Source organism: Ursus americanus, chromosome 14 (genome assembly GCF_024610735.1).
Source record: "Ursus americanus isolate L20-20 chromosome 14, mUrsAme1.1.p, whole genome shotgun sequence".
Lineage (NCBI taxonomy): Eukaryota > Metazoa > Chordata > Mammalia > Carnivora > Ursidae > Ursus > Ursus americanus.
The window spans coordinates 22358352-22373129 of NC_142140.1; the positions used below are offsets into that span (position 1 = coordinate 22358352).

General features: G+C 45.8%; 1 protein-coding gene across 3 annotated transcripts in view; it reads left to right on the forward strand.

The window, feature by feature from the left end:
- Nucleotides 1–14778, forward strand: part of EOGT (EGF domain specific O-linked N-acetylglucosamine transferase) — a 34835-nt gene continuing 20057 nt past the window's right edge. Inside the window, exons 1-9 of one of the 3 annotated variants that reach the window (XM_045808055.2) lie at nt 1–335; nt 1101–1329; nt 2211–2266; nt 4683–4906; nt 5990–6090; nt 6710–6818; nt 9153–9247; nt 9599–9703; nt 12605–12711. In XM_045808055.2, the coding sequence (XP_045664011.2) occupies nt 4697–4906; nt 5990–6090; nt 6710–6818; nt 9153–9247; nt 9599–9703; nt 12605–12711 (727 nt within the window). In that variant the 5' untranslated portion in view covers nt 1–335; nt 1101–1329; nt 2211–2266; nt 4683–4696. Of the gene's footprint in view, nt 336–783; nt 948–1100; nt 1330–2210; nt 2267–4682; nt 4907–5989; nt 6091–6709; nt 6819–9152; nt 9248–9598; nt 9704–12604; nt 12712–14778 lie in introns of those variants that run through there. The other 2 variants (XM_045808057.2, XM_045808056.2) reach the window with 2 other exon arrangements.

The following is a 14778-nucleotide window of genomic DNA, read 5'->3' on the forward strand; positions in this document are numbered from 1 at the left end:
GTCGCCTGCTCTGCTCAGGAGGCCGGCTCAGACGCTCCGTCACTGCCCTTGGCTGGGAAGCGCGACCTAGAGCGGACGGAGCCCCCGCCCCTCCCTGCCGCCCCGCGTCCGGCCGCGCGCGCCGAGCCCAGGCGCCTGCCTCTGCCCCTCTGCGGGGCTCGGGCCCGCCTCCCGGCGCAGGCCGCCTCGGAGTGCCGGCGGCTCCCTGGCGCCCCCTGGCCCTGCTCCCGCGCCCGAGGTTTCCGGTGAGCCGCAGCAGCCGGTTATGACGACTCCGAGCTCTGGAGCGGCGGCTGTCTCCTCCTCCTCCGCAGCTCTGGCTCCCCCGGCTCCAGGTGGGACTCGCTCGGCGATCCGCGGAGCCCTCCCCCGCCGCCCTCCCGCGGCGGCCCGGCTGCGCGCGCCTCTCCCGCTGGGGCTCCCGGCGTGCCTTCCCCGCGGGCTGCCGCCTCTCTGCGGACTGCGTCCGCGCCTTCCACCGCCCGCGAGCCGGGGAGGCGGGCGCTCGGCCCCTTCACGGGGCCCGCCGCGGCGCGCGGGGCTCCCGGGAGCCCGCCGACCACGGGGAAGGATGCCCTTCTCCCCCTCCGGCGCCGCGTGGGTCGGCGTGCCAGACCTGGGCGAAGCCGCTCCCCCGGGTCCCTCCCAGGCGCCGGGGACTGGGTGGAGGTGGGGAGGGGGTGCAGTGCAGGGTGGCGGGCGACGTGCGGGGACCTCGCGACCCCGCGGCAGCCCCGCTGGCGCCTGGGGTGAAGAACCCGAGCGCGGCGGGGTGTCTGCGGAAGCGCCGTCGCCGCAGCCCCGGCCCCGCTTCCCCGATTGACGCCCTGGCACACAGCTGGTGGACCTCCCATCGGCATCTCAGGCCGCCGAGCCCTTTCTGACCCCTGCCTCTACCGACCTTGAGACCCGTGGCCCCAGTGCGGGCGAGCCGTTTAGGAGTCCTTGTGAGTCGCCGATGCGTTCAACTTTTCTTTACACTTCCCAAGCTCTGTCACCGGCCACTGCCCCATCTCACCCACTGTGGTCCCTGTCAGCCTCAGGCTCTCATCTCTCATCATCTTTCAGGCTCTTCCTTTTTTTCCTCCTCCACCTTTTAGGCCTGAGGAAATCCGGCGAAGGAATACAGAAGAGGAAGGAACCGCCTGCTTTGTACTGAAGGAAAAGAAAGGAGCGCAGCGCTCAAGCTTCCATCTGCTGGAGAAAGTGCGTTCACCCATCCCTGGGGGGGCCTTGCAAGAGGACTGCGCACCAGAACGGCTTTCTGCCAGGCCCCGGGGCTGTGCTTTCATGCTCCAGCAGCAACCCCCTTCTAGCTTATGCAAGTAGGTACGTGCCCTTTGCCAAAGCCTGATTTCTTTTTTTTTAAAGATTTTATTTATTTATTTGACAGAGACAGCCAGCGAGAGAGGGAACACAAGCAGGGGGAGTGGGAGAGGAAGAAGCAGGCTCCCAGCGGAGGAGCCCGATGTGGGACTCGATCCCACAACGCCGGGATCACGCCCTGAGCCGAAGGCAGACGCCCAACCAGGCAGACGCCCAACCGCTGTGCCACCCAGGCGCCCCAAAGCCTGATTTCTGATCCAAGACCTCAGATTTTTCCCATGACTTAAATGTTACTCCTTCTTCATGGATCAGTGGGTTTAGTTGTAGCGAGAACTCAGTGAAGGACAGTGGACTTGAAGAACTGAAGGTCGGGACTTAGTCGTAACAGTGACTTTGTTACTGGAAAGAATGAGTCAAAAAAAAAAAAAAAAATAGGCCATCCTGCCTGTTGAATGGTCAGGCTGGAGTAGTAAATAGGAAAGCTCAAGTACCAGTACCATTCAGTGAGTAGGCTTGGTAGGGTGAGAACCAGGAACATGGTTTCTTCTAGAAGGTTTTATCTGCAGTGTCCCTCTGGCCTGTACCAGCTGATGCCTATATAAAGTGGACCATAACCTTCTGTGTACCATTAGAATCTAGTTTAAGTGACAGTGTTGAGAGTGGTACCTGTAACTTTGCTTTTCACAGTCTGGTGTTTACGGAAAAGCACACTATGAGTCAGGCCTTTTGCTTACCGAATGTCTCGCCAGGTGCCAGGCCTTGTGCTTAGAGGTTCTCTCATTACATTTTTTCCTCTCTTAATATTTCTTTTAATCCAAAATATCACCTGAATGATAAAGTGTACTTCGGCATCTTTTTAAGGTAATATGTTTCATTTCTGACAGATTTCCGATACCTGAAGCATCACAACAGCTTCTGCGTGGTTCTGATAATTAAAGAGGTAAATATTTCCATTAAAAGTACACTGTTACTATTAATAGGTATTTTTAAATTTTGTAAAATCACTGTCAACTCACCGTTGGATGAAAGTCCTCACTGGAAGTATGAATTCAGATCACCTTTCCAACAGTTGATAATATACTCTTCAGAGCCATGGAAGAGAGAAGCCACTATATTTACCACTCCAGAGGGGGAAAGGATTTCTTTTCAGTGTCCACAATCTTTGTTATGAAGCCCAGGCCTTGGGACTTCAGGCTGGATTGAACATAGCAGTTTGTTTCTAAAGGCCCCATCTTCGTTATGTGTAGTCAGTGAGGGCTGATTCTGAAAGTTGGTTTTTCCAACCTGCCCCAGTGACTGCAGATCTCGCTGGGGAGTAGCTCATTTATAATATGGTCCTATCATTCTGTGGGAAGAGCATCTTTTTTTTTTTTTTTTTTCATAGAACAAAATATTCTAAAGTGAACCAAGAATGGCACAATTATTGCCTGGGTTACATAGGAGAATTCTAGTCCATGAGGTTTAATACTTTCGGGGTGAGTTAGACATGCAGTAAGGCCCATGATGGTTATTACCTCTTTTCACATTGCTAATGCAGGATGGGGATGGATTAATGGCACAGTCTCTGAGTTTTCTGAGTTGTAGTTACTATTATCATAGACTCTTATAACACCTCCTGGAAGGTGAGCTTCACAAGGGTAGGGAGTTTTAGCACGTTCACTGCTGCATCCTCAGTACTTAGAATAGTCCCTCGCACATAGTAGGAACCTGTATATGATTGTGATTATCAGTTTGTTTTTTGTTTTTTAGTAGGCTCATGGACCCCAGTGCAGGGCTTGAACTCAAGACCCTGAGATCAAGACTCAGACACTTAACCAACTGAGACCCCAGGCACCCCGTCATTATTAATTTTTATTCAGCAGATACATATTTGCTCAGAACTTTGCACTTTCTTTTCTTCTCTCTCCCTCCCTGGCATGATTTCCCTGACCCTCATCATTCAGGTCTCAGCTCAAAAACTATTTAGTAGGGACGCCTGGGTGGCTCAGTCGTTAAGCGTCTGCCTTGGGCTCAGGGCGTGATCCCAGAGTCCCAGGATAGAGCCCCGCATCAGGCTCCCTGCTTAGCGGGAAGCCTGCTTCTCCCTCTCCCACTCCCCCTGCTTGTGTTCCCTCTCTTGCTGCCTCTCTCTCTCTGTCAAATAAATAAATAAAATCTTAAAAAAAAAAATGAAGTATTTAGCAACCTCTTCCTTCCCCCACCCTCCCATGTGGCTTTAAACATTTACTCAATAAACACTTGTACAGGATTTAATGTGCCAGGTACATTAAATTTTTACCAATATTTAAGTCACAGCAGCGCTATGACAAAGGTTTATGATTATTTCCATTTTACAGATATAAGGTTAAATAGCTCAAGATCGTACAGTCGGGAAACTGTAGCTAGATTCAAACCCAGGTGGTCTCACTTCCGAGTTCATGTTCTAAACCACCATGTTATATTGCCTCTCCTATTACCTACTTTATTTCCGGCATCAGTAATAGGCAACTGGGGTCACATCAAGGCCTTTGCCCCATTTTTTTTTATTTTTTTTTATTTTTTTATTTTTATTTATTTATTTTTTTTTTTTAAGATTTTATTTATTTATTTGATAGAGAGAGACAGCCAGCGAGAGAGGGAACACAAGCAGGGGGAGTGGGAGAGGAAGAAGCAGGCTCCCAGTGGAGGAGCCTGATGTGGGGCTCGATCCCAGAATGCCGGGATCACGCCCTGAGCCGAAGGCAGACACTTAACCACTGCGCTACCCAGGCACCCCTTATTTTTTTATTTTTAAAGATTTTATTTATTTATTTGACAGAGATAGAGACAACCAGCGAGAGAGGGAACACAAACAGGGGGAGTGGGAGAGGAAGAAGCAGGCTCATAGCGGAGGAGCCTGATGTGGGGCTCGATCCCATAACGCCGGGATCACGCCCTGAGCCGAAGGCAGACGCCTAACCGCTGTGCCACCCAGGCGCCCCATGCCCCATTTTTATAAATAAAGTTTTATTAGAACACAACCACCCCCGTTCCTTAGGATAGGCTGTGGCTGTTTTCATGGCAAAGGTAATGTCGAGTAGTTGCCGCTGAGATTGTATGGCCTCCAAAAACAAAAATATTCACTATCTGACTCTTGACCGAGAACGTTTGAAAAAGGTTGTAAGCTCCATCAGAACAAGGGCCTGGTTGCGTTCACCCCCTGTGTGCCTAGCTCCTCACACAGTGCCTGGAGCAGAGCGGGCGCACAGTGACTGTTGGTTGAACAAAGGAGCGTTATTCGGTGATGTGGCAAGGGTCCGTGTCGTTATACTGAGCCCTTGATCCCTTTGATTTTTAAAGGTATGTCTTCACAAAAACCTTTTCAATATGATCTCTAGGTGTGGAGGTTGCTATGTTAAAGCTGCTTGTGCTTGGAGTCTTGCTTCATGGTGTTTCCCTGAGTGGCCACGATGAGGCTCCTCCCAAGGCCGAGGGCATTCCAGGCGAACCTCTGTTTGACTATGCCAGTATCCGCTTGCCGGAGGAGCACATTCCCTTCTTTTTGCACAATAATAGGCATATTGCCACGGTCTGTAAGAAAGATGCACGTTGTCCTTATAAGGTAGGTATTCGTTTTTCTTCTCTTATTTCTTTTTAAAAGGATGTTGCTTCTGCTTTATCACCTGAACTTGAAGGTAGCATTCTGTAAGGTAGCTGTAAGACTGTGCATTTGTCTGGTGCTTCTAAGTGCCTAAACTTTGCTTAAAATTATATCGCATTCACAAGAGTGAGATTTAAAATCGGAATCACCACTAAAACTTAAAATCACAATCACTCATGAAATAAATAGTCAGCCAATACTATTTGGATACTCTGTAAACAAAGGGAATTAGATTTTATCCAGACAAGAATGGCTAGTTAAAAGTAACTAGAGGATTTCACACCTCTTTTTTTCTTCTTCAGCTGCCCTTGAGAGGGTCTCTTAGCATTTAATTTCGGTAATAACACCTCCGCCCAATTATGACGGTGACTATGGCCTTCCCTCTGTTTTAGAGTTGTTGGAAAGGCCTCAAATTGGAGCCCATTAAGACGTCTCACGAGGTCTCAGAGATCAAAGCTGGGCCTTGTGAGAAACTTCCTTTCCCATGGTGCTGGCTCAGGAAGCATATGGAAAAGCAGGCCTGGGAATCAGACCAGTGTTGCCCCTGGGCCTTGCAGAAGAGCAGCCTTGGCCAGCAGCCGCTGCCGTGTCCAGTCTCGTGGCGTTTCTGCTGCTCTGGATTGATGCGTAAAGTTGCTAATCCATTTAATTTCCCTGTGATTCTTTGGATCATAGAAATTTCATTTTATGTGACTCTTTAGGGACTGATACTAGAATCGCTTTGCTCACTGAGAAAGTTTCATTAAGCTCCTTCAGCAAATTCCAATCCAAGTGTTCTTTGGTGGCGTATAGGGAAAACCTGTGCTTTTGCTTGGGGCCCAGATGTCGTGGTGAGGGAGTGACGATTAAGGATCACCACGGTTGAGCCCTTGGAGACTGTTCTTAGGATTTATTGTAATTCTTTTCATTACATGAATATACATTATAAGATGTGAGAGTGAAAGTCCTATGGAGGTTTGTTTTCTTCATGCAGAAGTCTGAAGAGTCATCTCTAAATGTCAGAGGAAGGGAGACTGGTCTAAACATACACGTTTTATGTTCTAGAAACACCTGGAGAATCTAAAATACTGCTGGGGTTATGAGAAATCCTGCAAACCAGAGTTCAGGTTTGGCTACCCTGTCTGCACCTACGTCGACGTGGGATGGTAAGCTTCTAGACGGACTCCTCCTCCCTTTGAAATCATCTTTCTTTGCACTTTATGCTGGTGCTCCACCTCCCAGCTTAGTTAATTTGCTTACGCAGTCATGAATTCAAGTTGACTTGTCTCCCCACCCTCCTGCCACCCCATCCAGGAGTATCTGTTACTTCCTCTGCCATAGAGAGAGAAAACAGCATGGATCACCAGAAACGATTTCCCCCCAACAAACACTAAAAAGATAACTTGATGGTTTCCTCTTGATTCCGGAGGGGAGTGTGAAGTATAGTTAGTATTTCCAGTACATGCGAGGTTAGTGGAGTAAAGGAACTACAGTAGTTAGTAGCTCATTCTCTCTCATTTTCTTCAGTTCCAGATGACCCTAACCTCATACATTCCCGTTGTGTATTTTTAGTAGAAGAAAGTAAGTCTGTGAATAATGTATCTTGGTATCTTGTAGTAGCAAGGGAGTTGTAAGAAGATTATGACGGTCAAAAGACTTAATGACAGACTTCCGGCAATTTAACCTTTAGAAAGGAAATTCAAGGCTCAGAAAAGGTAAATAGAGAAAAATCATGGAATCTTTTTTTTTTTTTTTTCCCCATGGAATCTTTTTGATTGTGAATAGGACAGATACCCTTGAATCCGCCCAAGACATATTCTGGAAACAAGCTGACTTTGGATATGCGGGCGAGCGGCTGGAGGAAATGCATGTGCTCTGCCAGCCTAAGGAAGCGGTGGGTGTTTCTTTTCAAATGCTCCTAGAATTTAGATTGTCATGTAAAAACAAGATAGATGGCTCCAGGAAAGAGATCCTGGCTCACGTGTTTGTGGGCTTTGACTTTTATTTAACTTTCTAAAACAAGTCTTTCTGTTTTGTTTGGAAGCTGTGTTGTCATTTTCACAGATATATCAGATGGTCCTATTTTGAGGCAGTTAAAAATATTACTAGGATTAGAATCCCCCCCCCCCCACATTACTCTAAAGAAGATAAATTGACAAACTGCATCTTTCCAAATTCCCTTGCAAATTGTTGCGGACAGATGATACCCAGCCTCCTCCCAGACCCCTCTGTGTTTGCTTAGGACCTTACAGTTTGCAAACAGCTTTTCTCTCTGTCAGCTAGCTTGATTTTCACAAGCCTTACAGCAGATAGACAGGGGAGATATTACTGATGCCACTAGACCACAGAGGAAAACAAGGTCCTCAGAAGGGTGAAGTGACTTCTGCAGGACCACACAGCTGCTGGGTAGCCTCGTCCATCTAGAAACACGATACAGATCTTTTTCTGTGTGCTTTCCACCATAGTGTATTGCGCTCAGTGTGTAAGCCGAGCGCGTCGCCGAGAGCCCATTTTGGGTGGTCAGGAAAAGAGCAAGCTCCACACTGTAGGGATCAAAACCGGATCCTTAGAGCACCCAACCCTTCCATGTTTCCGTTTCTTTTCCTTTCAAGCTATACCAGTGTCGTAGCTTGTGTCTGGGAAGAAATGAGCTTATAAAAATGCTTATTCTGCTTATAAAAATGCTCAGTGCAGGACCGGGCTCTCGGCAAAGGGCTCAGTGTTAATTTTTAAAGGTCCGTGGGGTTGTAAGCACTTGCTGTTAAGGTCTCCTCTCTGTCAGTGTTCTTGAGCTCTGGCCAAGCCTCTGACCTCTCGGGGTCTCTAGTATCTCCAGACAATCTAGAAAATTAAAAATTTTTTTTCTTAATTCATTTTCATTAAGAAACTAAATATATGCTCTATACTTTTTTTTCAAGTATTTTTATTTATTTTATTTATTTTTTGAGTGAGAGAGGACACGAGTGGGGTGGGGAAGGGCAGAGAGAGAAGCTGGCTCCCTGCTGAGCAGGGAGCCCTATGCCAGACTGGGTCCCAGGACCCTGGGATCATGACCTGAGCAGAATGCAGACGCTTAACTGACAGTCACCCAGGCGCCCATGCTATAGTGCTTCTGGAGAGATCACATAATAGAAATTGAAACCATTGTAGGGAGAGGGATGAGCCCCAAAGGAGGGAGGTGTGGCTTTAGTCCACACTACGGCTGGGCACCCTTAACATACGCTGTTTTTTGTGTGTTGCGTAGTCTGGCTGGAGTCCACCTGTTGATGTGGAAGGGGCAAGGGGAGAGCCACAACCCCACCCCGCACACCTCGTCCAAGGCAGTAGGTAGACTCTTCCCGGGCCAAGATGTACTTTGATAGGTTTTGTGCAGTCAGACCATGACCCCTTACCAGCTACCAATTCCAAAACCCCATGTAGTTAAGGTGAAGGCCTTATTGGGCATTATGGGAAAACAATAAAATGGCATTTAAACCTATAAATAAAATCCAGGTGGATAAAAGTTTTTGAAACCGTCTCTATTTTGGAACAAACCAGACTGGAAAAAAGAGAAGCAGGCTCTGGTAGTTGACTCTTAAGCTCTTGTACTTCAGTGATTTAAAAACCATCGCTCTCTTATTGCTGTTGAGACAGGGACTCCCAGAAGCTTTCTGGTTTGTAGAAAGCACGTCTTATTAAAATTGACAAAGTGCCTTTCCAGCCTTCGTTTTAACCTCTCTTAACGTGTGCATTCTTCTTTGTTTCATTTGGCTTGGCTTTGAAAAATGCTTTTTCACATAGCGACGAGGTTAGTGATGGCTCTGAGTGCCTTTTTTTAAAAGAGCATTGAACAGAACCACACATAAAGCCTTAAAGTTTGAGATGATATAAATAGAACCTTTGGGAGTTCTTCGTAATAACCTAAAAGTATGCATGCACGCTGGCAAAACTAGGCTTGACCAGAGTCTGCTGGGGAGGGGAAAAATCCGTCCACGGATGCAGCCTTTCAGAAGCTATTCTGATGAGTCGCTGAACTCTACCTCTGAAACTAATAATACACTGTATGTGAATTAATTGAATTTAAATAAAATAAAATTGAAAAAAAAAAAAAGAAGCTGTTCTCCTCACGTTGTGTGATTTCAACCTGATAGTGTTCATGCTGTGAACTTGTCTGGCACGTCTGAGAATGTCCTCAAAATGTTAGTACCCAGAGTTATTTTTTTTTTCTTTTTTCTCAACCTCAATTCAGCACGACTCAAGCCTGGTGTGTTCCCGTTATCTGCAATACTGCAGAGCCGTCAATCTCTATCTCGATTTAAGAAACATCAAGAGAAACCATGACAGGTACGGAAGTGGTTGGTGTTAAAACCTAATGGAAATTCTGAAATAGTTCCAGGTCCAGGGATATGCCTTGAATTTGCTTCATAAGACTATGGCGACGAGGTTGGGGAAGGGGTGGAGGATGGAAGACGTGGTCCGGCCCCAGGCTGATTATCGCAAAGCTGGATTATGGGTCCATCGGGCTTCTGTACCATTCTGCTACTTTTGTGTATGTTTGAAACATTCTCTTGTAATAGAGTTAAATTCTAACAACACACTGATTTTGGAAATTGGTAAACCACCTTTGTTACACCCCATGTGCTTGCATAGTGCTAAAATTTTTCAAACTGAGCTTAATTTTTGGTCGTCCACCAGATTTAAGGAAGATTTTCTCCAGAGTGGTGAAATCGGAGGACACTGTGCACTGGACGCTCGGGCGTTGATGTCTCAAGGTCAGCGCAAAAGCCCTCTGCAGTCTTGGTAAGATTATTTCTTTAAAAATATGTTTCTAAAATATTTGCTTTTGTGTCTGGCACCTGCAGACGTTGGAAAGGACTTTCCACTGGAAAATGTTACTTCATTTGTAGAGAATTTCTCATGAGCTACAAAGTAAATCTATCAGTTGTATTTGAATTAAATATATGTTTATTAAATATGAGGAAGTACGATATAGGATTTATTTACTGGTTGCTAATGAAAGAAAAAAATCAGTTCAAAAATGAATTTTTATTAACTCTTTGTAATTGTCCATGTGTTTGAGGAACACCTTTTTTTAAAGAGATACACATTTAGGGGCGCCTGGGGGGCTCAGTCAGTTAAGTGTCTGCCTTCGGCTCAGGTCATGATCTCAGGGTCCTGGGATGAGCCCCGCATTGGGCTCCACCAGCACCCCAGGCTCCTCTTCAAAGTTGTAAACCCTACCCTGACCCTCAACACCTCTGATCAGCTTTTTGAACTTTATATAAATTGGGGAACACATTTTGATTTAAAACATTTTTAATAATGGGGGCCTGGGTGGCTCAGTCGTTAAGCGTCTGCCTTCGGCTCAGGGCGTGATCCCAGGGTGCTGGGATCGAGCCCCACATCAGGCTTGAATGCTGGGAGCCTGCTTCTTCCTCTCCCACTCCCCCTGCTTGTGGTCCCTCTCTTGCTGGCTGTCTCCCTCTCTGTCAAAAAAGTAAATAAAATCTTTAAAAAAAAAAACCAAAACATTTTTAATAATGAACTAGTTCTGTGGTCTGACAGGTTATCTCTAGAAATTAAGAAATTTGGGTACTTTAAAAAACTTTTATTTAAAAATAATTTTAGGCTTACAGAAGTTTAAAAATAATGCAAGGAGTTCCCGTTGTACCCTTCCCCCAGCTTCCTCTAATGATGACATCTTACATAACCATAGCACAATGGTCAAAATCAGGAAATTGACATTGGTACAATATTATTCACTAAACACATTTGAATTTCACCAGTGTTTCTATGCATTCTTTTTTATTTTTTATCGTGGATACATAGTTCTATGAAATTTATGTCACATGGCCACATGCATGCAACTACACCCACAATCAGGATACAGAACTGTTCTCTCTTCCCAAAGAAACTCTCATGCTGCCCCTTTATTTGAAACTGAGCACTCAGTTCCAACCTGCGGGTCAGGTTTTGCACACACCACCAGGCAGTTCGCCAACAGCTTCAACTCAATTCTGACACCACCTACCCAGACACAGCCTCAGATCCCACAGGGTAAGGGCTCAACCCCGAAGTTAGACCCCAGGTGCAAGCCCAGGTGATCACCTCTGCTTCTGACTGATCAGCTGTAGATTGGGTTAGATTCATTGGCTAGAGTGGCTCAAATAACTTTGAGATACATTTTGATTCCTGGTACCTTTCGATACCTGATTCCACGTGGTGGAAGTTCTCTAAGGTGTATTTATATTAGTTATTAAATGCCATGTAACAGATTACTCCAAAATATAACCTAGGGTAGATTTTTATTCATTATCTGTGTGGTAACAAATTACTTCAAAATTTAACAGCTGAAGACAGCACAGTGTATTAGCTTACCAAGTTTCTGACGGTCAGGATTTGGAGGCAGCCTAGCTGGGTGACCCTGGCTCAGCAGCAGCTATATTGACGAGGGCTGGAACCATCTCTAGGCCCAACCCCACCTGGAGAGACTGCTTCTTCTTCTTCTTTTTTTTTTTTTTAAAGATTTTATTTATCCATTTGACAGAGAGAGAGACAGCTAGCGAGAGAGGGAACACAAGCAGGGGGAGTGGGAGAGGAAGAAGCAAGCTCCCAGCATTCGAGCCTGATGTGGGGCTCGATCCCAGAACTCCGGGATCACGCCCTGAGCCGAAGGCAGACGCTGAACGACTGAGCCACCCAGGCACCCGTGGAGAGCCTGCTTCTAGGCTCACTCATGTTGTCACTTTCAGTTTGCCTCTGGCTATGGGCTAGAGGTGTCATCTTTTTGCCACGTGGGCCTCTCCCTTAGTGCTACTCACAGCCTGGCCTCCCTGAGAGAGAGAGAGAGAGAGAGAGAAGACACATGCACGCATGCAAGAGACTTAGCACCTGCCTGAGGAGGGAGGCTTCAGTCTTCCTATACCCTAATCTCAGAAGTCACCATCATTTCTGCCACAGTCTGCTCATTAGAAGTGAATCACTAAGTCCAGCCCACGTTTAAGGCGAGGCAATTAGTCTCTACCTCTTAAAGGGAGAAGTATTGAAGAATGTGTGGACATATTTTGAATCTAACACAATAATTCCGTGTTGTGTGTATTTTAAAAGGATTTGGTTGATATTTATTTTATATCAGTTGTGGTCTCAAAGTTGAAGAGTGACAAACAGTCTTTAGGTTAACTCCAAATATCTCTTGGCAATGCTTGTGATTGCCTTCTTTTATATGGAAGAAGACTGCCATGTGGTCTCTCCAAAGACATTTTCTGAGGAAAAGGCTTTGCTTTCTTCTGGGAAGCTTAGCTGGGTGCTGTCTTTCCAAGGCACTCCATAATTTTTGGACTGTCATCTGTCCGAGCATCCAAGAAGTCTTATCACAAGATCCGAGGAAGCCTTCTTGAACCTTCCCACTTTACTGGTGGATTATGTAGCCAATTCTATGTGTAAATTTCTTCTTCGTCTAGAAAATTCCCAGTTGATCTCGCACCTACGGCTGAAATTTGAAGTCATTTTTATTCCTTGTCTCAGCACTAACATTTGGTACCAAGTTATAGAAATGTTAGTGTGTTTGAGAAGTTCCACCTGTCTTCATAAGAGTAAATTCTAGAAAGAAAATCCCCCCAGTGAGCGGATCCTAAGTTACAGTGTTGCCATCGAAAGTTCAGGAGGACCCCCTTGAAACTGTCTTCCAATTCATGATTGCAGGTTTGCTGAGCTGCAGAGCTATACACAGCTCAGCTTCAGACCTCTAGAAGATGCTAAATGTGACATTGTCATTGAAAAACCAGCCTACTTCATGAAACTGGATGCAGGTGAGAAGTTAAGTTTATCTGTTATTAGTTATTGGTGAGTGAGGCTTTGTTCCTTTTTTGGTATGTGTATGTAGTGATTTCCTGTGACTTTCGAGGATGCCGTGTGACATGAAGTACTGAGTTTGGGTTTTGCTTTCTTCTCTGAAGAAGTGAGCTAGTTTGAACTTCCCATGATACGATACCTTTGGTATCTTAGAGGGAACCTTCAGGTTTGTATCGAATGACTCACTCAGAATCAAAAGATGAGAGAAAAAGCTATATATATGGGTACCTTCTGTAACTAAATTGACCCCACCCGGTTTCTCTAATCACTTGATTTGCATTGTGCTTCATTAGAAAAAAATTTATAAGTAAAAACCATGTGTGTACCGTGGGTGGGTGGAAAAGGAATGCCCCCTGAGCTCTTCTGGCAAACTTCCTGACATCGTTTCCATGACTGAAGTGAACTTAAAGTTCCTCTGGAAGTCAGCACATCAGTATATTCTTGGCAGGGGGGGGGGGGGAATAGTTAAATTTAGAATTATTTTTCCATTTATACTTACAGCCTGTGACTGGGAAATATAGAGAGCCCTCTGTCACAAATAGTTCAGAACTACCATAATTTATTGATTGTATTTTTAATGTGCCCTGCCTCCTGCAGCCGTAATTCTTCTGTAACAACGTATGAGGTTCAGAAACCAGACAAGTTGAGCTTTTTGAAATAAGAGCCAGTAAGAATGCTGCATGCGAGGTCCTGACTCATTTTTTAAATATGCAAATTGGAAGGGGGGCCAAGCACATGCTGTGATCTGCCTGTGAAAGAGGTAGACGTCTGTGAGCTGCTACGTGGATGCCGGTACGCAGGCAGGAAAGGGTGTAAAGTGGGAATAATAGGCCAGCGTAGACCCAGGCCGTTTCTTACCTATATTCGGAACTCTCCTTTTTTCTTCTGACTTACGCCCTTATCCCATTTCCCTTTCCACGTCGACTCCTCACCATGAGAGAATGAGGGTTTTACAGAACATGACTCACTTGGGGGCGCATTCTCAAGCATGGAACCTGCATTTTCTCCCTCCTTGATAAGTCCTTGCGTCACCGAGCGCCAATCTCGGCTGCGTTCCCCAGTCCGTGTTAAGAACTTGCTGGATGACGCATGAGGGAGCTCAGGTGTGCTGTGTGCTCACCCAGAAATAAAGTTGCGTTGTCACAGAACTGTCTATTTCTCATTAACTTGAAAATACGCTCTTTGCCAAATGGTTCTGAATGATGAAAGGAGCTGTCTCCAAATATTCCTCTAAGATACCAGCCTATAAAGGGTTTTTTTTTCTCTTTTTTCTTTCTGTTCCACTGAGGTGTAATTGACCTGGAGCCCCGTACAGCTCAAGGGTATACAGCAGAGTGACCTGACTGACATAAACTGAAGATGTTTTACTCTTATTTTCGGGCGCACACCATTATTATTCACTGTGGGAGTGAAGTCACAATATGTTGTGATTTCTGCTTTTGAGAGTCACTGTTTTTCGTTCAGTCAACATTTTCTGCCCTTTTAAAGTGCATGTTTCACGCGTCAGTTCTTGGAATTTCATGCCGTTTAGATTTGCATATTGCCAGGTTGGCCCTAAGTCGCAAGAGCACATGTTCGACGGACTTGCCAGCTTCAAAATAGCTGCACCCACACTCCCCTGCCCCCTGTTCGACCCAGCAGGACCTGGGTAGTCTTCATTACGGTTTCACTGTGTGCCACACGCGGGGCCGGGTGCTTTGAGGTACAAGGTCTTTGGGTGTCTCCCAAAAAAGCTGCCACCTAAGTATAAGGATTTCCTATTTCTCGTAGAGAAGCTAAAGCTTAGGGACGTTACCAACTCATCTGAGAACATTGCTCATGAATGGCTGATTTGGGTTCAGCCTGGTTCTTCTGACTCCAAAGTTCATCCTCTTTCAATGAGAACATGAGATACGGAGCCCTTTTAAATGATAGTTGATTAGTATTTTCCCAAGAAGCAATGCCATAAATCATGATGAAAAAGGAGAAAAAAGACAGAAATGAAAAATATCAAAATGTTAATAGTGCCATCATTGTTGATACTT